General features: G+C 63.9%; 2 protein-coding genes across 2 annotated transcripts in view; one reads left to right on the top strand and one right to left on the bottom strand.

Moving 5' to 3' along the window:
- Nucleotides 1-28: 28 nt before the first annotated feature.
- Nucleotides 29-2856, bottom strand: MNEG_3661 (leucyl-tRNA synthetase; the record flags this gene model as incomplete). Its single annotated transcript, XM_014047859.1, has 8 exons — nucleotides 29-50; nucleotides 191-364; nucleotides 780-910; nucleotides 1336-1473; nucleotides 1704-1790; nucleotides 2318-2412; nucleotides 2631-2733; nucleotides 2839-2856. The coding sequence occupies 8 exons, from the start codon at nucleotides 2854-2856 to the stop codon at nucleotides 29-31; spliced, it is 768 nt and encodes a 255-aa protein (XP_013903313.1).
- A 1858-nt stretch (nucleotides 2857-4714) lies between these two features.
- Nucleotides 4715-5280, top strand: part of MNEG_3662 (hypothetical protein) — a gene marked incomplete at both ends in the record, with an annotated part of 9558 nt that continues 8992 nt past the window's right edge. The window contains 2 exons of the mRNA XM_014047860.1: nucleotides 4715-4821; nucleotides 5097-5135. Coding sequence (XP_013903314.1) covers nucleotides 4715-4821; nucleotides 5097-5135 — 146 coding nt within the window. The remainder of the gene's footprint in view (nucleotides 4822-5096; nucleotides 5136-5280) is intronic.

Genomic DNA, 5280 nt, shown 5'->3' on the forward strand with positions numbered 1-5280 from the left:
GGTGATGGGTTGGGGGTGGAAAAGGTAGTCAAGGGGGGGAGCCCTCTACGCTGGGCCGTGGGTCGCCATCTCGGACGCGCGGCCAAGCCCCACCCGTACGCCGCACACCTCTGCAATTCCCAGACAAGCACCGCCCTTATGACAACATGCACAACCCCTTTTGCACGCCCTCACAGCGATCAACACACACCCTGCCGGCCCCACCTGCTTGTACAGGGTCCAGAACTGCCACCGCACAAACGAGTCGTAGTAAGGGTTCATGTCCGTCGTGATGAACGCCCGCCGCCAGTCCACGCCGCACCCCATGGCGCGCATGTCGCGCTCCGCCAGCGGCGGGAAGAAGCGCAGCCAGTGGGACGACTCCCTGGAGACGGGGCGCGATGGTTTGACTTGGGTTCGACCGGGTTTGAGCGGCGTGTGTTCGAGGCCCGGTGTAGTGCGTGGTTCCATTGTATCAGCAACTTCGCCGATCACTGCCGGTGAGCGCACAACCAACAACCTTACGTGTGTATGCACAGCCACGAATATCGTGCCCAGAGAATTGCGCCGCGCCCGTGGTAAGGGGGCGACGGCGCCAGTACAGGGCCCTTTGCTCTCGCAGGGTTTCAACTTTCAGCCGGTCAGTCCCCCACTGGGGGTCCCGGCTGACGGACTGCCCTGCTGCAACAAAGCCCCCTTAGGCAAACATTATACACCGCCCTTGGAAGAGACCAGCGAGGTGGCCCCAAAAAGCCGGGCAAGGAAGGGGTGCTGAAATCAGCGCGGCCCTGAGGCCCCACCTGAACGCTGGGATGTCCTCCTCCGGGATGCCGCTCTGCCGCAGGATCTGCCACTGGGTGGCGCCCGGGCCCTTCTTGGCGGCCGCCTTTGACTTTTTGCCGCTGAACTTTGTGGGGTCCGACTTGACGGCCTGACAAGTGGACCGGGTGCGGGAACAGGATGAGGACCAGTTTTGATCTTGTGTGTGCATGCGCAAGTCGGCCAGGTTGCCGGCCATTTGAGATTGAGCACATATGGGAATAAACAAAGTCAAGAGCTGGTGGCGTGCGCGGCTGTGCATGTGCATGTGTAAGTATGCATGCGTGCGTGTGTGCAAACGTTCCTGCATGTGGCAAAGGGCGGAGCGCAAGCGTATGTTCGTGTCGCAAGCGGCCCAGCAGCCGCACCCCCCACCCAGCGTGCCCTTGCCAGCGCTGCGCCCTCCCAAACACCGCGGACAAGAGCGTCAGCTGCCGCAGCCGCCGCCCCCGCCCCTTCGGCCCCATGTGCGAAAACCACAGCCGCTTCGCGCTGCCTCGCCACAACCCCAAGCCCGCGCACGGCCCGCCGACCCACCTGCGCGTCCGCCGCGGCCGCGGCCGCAGCGGCGTCGGCGTCAGCGGGCGCCGCGTCCGCCGCGGCCTCGTCCTCCGACGGGAATACGGGCGGGCAGCCGTAGGTGCTGATTTCTCGGTCCAGCTTGTCCGCGCACGCCTGATTGGATACATGCATGTGTATTCATACAACATTGATGCTTCGACGCCCAGGTATGTGGTTGGCAACACTACGAACTATCCAACATGCACGACGAAGCGTTGGGTAACTTTTTTTCGACAGCAGCGCCCAGCAGCTGCTGTGGCCTGCCTTGGTCTGACGATGACCCTGCCTCCTCCAGGCACTGCCAAGCCTGGCTGCCCCCCCCCCCCTCGTCATGTCTGCCGCACCTTGATGGGCATGCCGGTGCAGTGGAAGCCTTGCGGGAACAGCACGCGCCGCCCGCACAGGCGGTGGTAGGCGGCGGCAAACTCGAGCTGCGGGGTGATGGGGTGGGGCGGGCGCGGGCGCCGCGGCGGCGGGCGTTGGGGCCGAGCGGCGGCAGCAGCAGCATGAGGGGGGCGCGGGCGAGGTGGCGGTGATGGGGACGTAGTTGAATGAGTACGAAAGCTCCGCGTGCCATAGTTTTTACGCCGCAGGGTGATGCCTTTGCGCTCCCTGGCGCCTGATGCTGCGCTGTAGCCTGGCCGCCTCCTCGCCTGCCCACCGCGGCACATCGTCCCCGCCGACGAAGGCACCGCGGCCGCCATGCGCCCTCGCCTGAGGACTTCAAGAGCCGGGGCCCTCCCTCAGCCCCAGCACCCTCGGTCAAGGCGAATGCTGAGCGGCAGCCACTGCTACCCCTTGCGCCTTCCCCGCCGCACGGCGCGGCCGCATGGAGCCTGTACGCCGGCCGCAGTGTGCGCAGCGCCCAGGCGCCGCAGCAGAGGGCGAGCGCAGCTGTCCCGAGCCGACCAATGACAGCCCCCGCAGCCGCCCCGGGCCTGTCCACTTTCCAAGGCACCTTGCTCAGTGAGAACGCGTGTCCAAGATGCAGCAGGCCGTTCATGTAGGGATAGGGAAAGTTCCCAAAGAACTTGCCCTCGGGGGCGGCCTCGCCTGCGGGCGGCCGCAGGCAAAGGGGGCGCTCCGCCATGTCACTGCGTGGCAGCTGCCCGAGAGGCGGGCTGGCGCTACAGCGGGGGGTGAAATTGCGCCCGGTGCGGCTTGGCGCTGACATGATGGTGATTGCCCCTTAAAACCCCCTGCTCTAGTGTAGATCTATGCGCAATTGCACAAGCATGCCGCGCAGCCGTCGCGCTGCTGCCAGTGCGCACCTGGTGCAGGCGCACGCGCCTCGAACGCCTTGGCATCCTCCCACTTGGCCTGCTGCTCTTTCTGAATACTAAGAAGCAGATCACGACGCGCGGACGGCTTGCCCTGCGGCCAGACGGCAAATCTCAGATTGCAGCTGATGGACAGGCGCGGGTAGGCAAACGGCTTGACGCCAATGGCCGATGCAAGCTACACCTTGATCCCACGCACCTCCCCGTCCTGCGCCATGGCGAATCACCCTCGCCGGCCACGAGCAGCACTGCACCAACCCACTGCCACGGTCCGAACACAACCGCTGGATGCAACCGATCTTGTTGTAAAGTCAAAGTCCCTTCACAAAGAATTTCCCAGGAAGGGCACGACCATGCTGTGACCAGCAGCATGCAAGTACCGAAGCTGGCGGGTAGCTGAAGCTCCAGCTGGACACTGGCGCAGCACGTACAGCATTTGAGTCCAGGGGGCGCACTTCGCCAGCCAAGTGAGCATTTATATTGCAGGCGGTGCACCTCAACAGCCAGATGAGCGCATCCCTGTCCCAGCGTGTCGAGCCCGTCCCAGCGCCTCGAGCCCGCAAGCCCGCCCCCACCACTTGAGGTTGGCAGTCAACTTGTTGGCCACCCCTTCACTGCTGAACTGTGTTTGCTGAGCGCTGTGCGTGTATGTTATAGGTCCTGTAAATGAATATTACGCGGTGAAACTGACACCACCATGGGACAGGCGCATGTGTAGGCGCAGCAATGAACGCCGGCCTGCATCTTCCTGGCTGCAGCAGCTGTACCCCTTGGCCCCGCCCTGTGCTTGTTGGCACACGCATGGACGCGCTCACTCAGCCATAGTGCGTCTTACGCGCGCAGATTCGGGTGAAGCGGCGCCCCACCTGGAGCAACGCGCGGCCGTTGCCTGCAAGGCGGTTAACACAGCCGCCTTTGTGCTGCCCAAGAGCGACAACCATGGTCGAAGCCCCTCTGCCTGCATGCGTCCTGGCACGTTGCGCCGAGTTGTGCGGGTCCATCAGTTGGGCGGTCGCAGGCAGTTCACTGCAGCACACAGAATGCCCTTGGTGAAATCACTTGCATCGTAACTCGTAGCCCCTCCCCTCATTGCAGCACTGCTTCAACTTCCGCCCCCATAAACGCCAAAGCAGGCACCTTGAAACCAGCATAATCAATGCCTGCCTGTCTGAACCTTTGGGGCCGCGTCGCATCGTGAAGCCCGCCTGACCGCTGCCACCTGCGGTACAAACCCGCTTGCGCACACACCCGATCTTTGCAGCGTCTTCACGGTCAGCCGTGAGGGTTGGCTGCGAGTGAGGTTGCCACTTTAATGCTCATGTACGCCTGCTACACACCATTCAGCATGTAGAGACTGGAAGTCGGGGCAGTTGCGACGCGTGGCCAGCAGAGCGGCGGGAGTGTGTTGGGAGTGCGCCGTGTGAGCATGACGCGCGGCTTCTTCCTGCTTGACAGCGCACGGACAAACCACAAGGCATATTTTGTGGGGATACGCGCAATTGATGCCAAAAGCGCCTTGCCGTGCGTAGCCTAGGAATGCCCAGGCTCCTCTAGCGTCGACGGTATGCACCTCCTCCCTCACTGCGAACTCTCGGAACTTGTCACTACGCCGTACTTCATCTGGGCTACGGTCGCCCCCCCACTTTTGACATTAAAAATTTTATCTCCAGGTCGCTTGCGGCCTACGTTGAAAAGTGGAATTGAACTCGCTCGAATCTAAGGGGTGTGAACGCGGCCTGCTTCCGGGACACGTAGGGGTTTGGTCCCACCATGCTCAACAAACTTGTATTCCTAGCTGGGCTGCTGTCCCTGGCGGCCTGCGGCGAGGCAGCGAACGCGACCACTGCCCGGGTCGCCGACGCATTTGCAATCCTGACCAACCCAAGTGGTGTTAGCCCAGGTGAAGGCTGGAATGCTTGTTGATGTACAGTACAGACAGATATCTTGCCTGCTGCGGGATCCCGTGGACGGCCGTCGACGGCAGGGGGGCCGGCCGTGCGGTCCTCCCACAGCGGAGCAGCACACCCGCCATTACTAAAAGTTGGCGCGACCTCGCGGCCCCTCCAGCGTGGCGCATGATCAAGTTTATCGAGGATGCCCTCACATCAAGCACCATAGCCTTTGATGTGGTTGTGTTCGACAAGGCGGCAACGCCGCGGCTCAACCTGACCAACGCGTTCTGGTGCGCAGGCCAGTCGCGGGCCGCCTAGGTCGCTGCAGCCTGCCTTCACAGCAGCAAATCACATTCAGCGCTGGCCCCGCCGCCGCGCCCCGGCCGCGGCCATTGCAGCCTGTCGGGGCGCTGCCACGCCGCCCGGCCCGAAGCGTCTCGGTCCCCCGCCGCGTGGCGCCCACCCCCCCGGAAAACCTCCTACTAGGATTAGCTGCGGCCTTGGGCCCGGGCCGCCCTTCCTGAAGGCGGTACGCTGCCTGCTGCACACCCCGCGCCCATTGCAGGCACGCCAACGGCACCGGCAAGTACCGCGGCTATTTCATGTGAGCCATTTGCGCCCGCCGGCCAGCCCGTGCGAGGGCGGGCGCGAGGCTGCTCGACTGTGCCAACGCCCATTCCGATCGGCTCATTCGGCTGGAGGGCGGGCTGCACACGCACCTCGCGCGGCCGGCAACAGGCCTCGGGGCC

The sequence above is a fragment of the Monoraphidium neglectum genome (genome assembly GCF_000611645.1).
Source record: "Monoraphidium neglectum strain SAG 48.87 unplaced genomic scaffold scaffold00471, whole genome shotgun sequence".
Classification (NCBI taxonomy): domain Eukaryota; kingdom Viridiplantae; phylum Chlorophyta; class Chlorophyceae; order Sphaeropleales; family Selenastraceae; genus Monoraphidium; species Monoraphidium neglectum.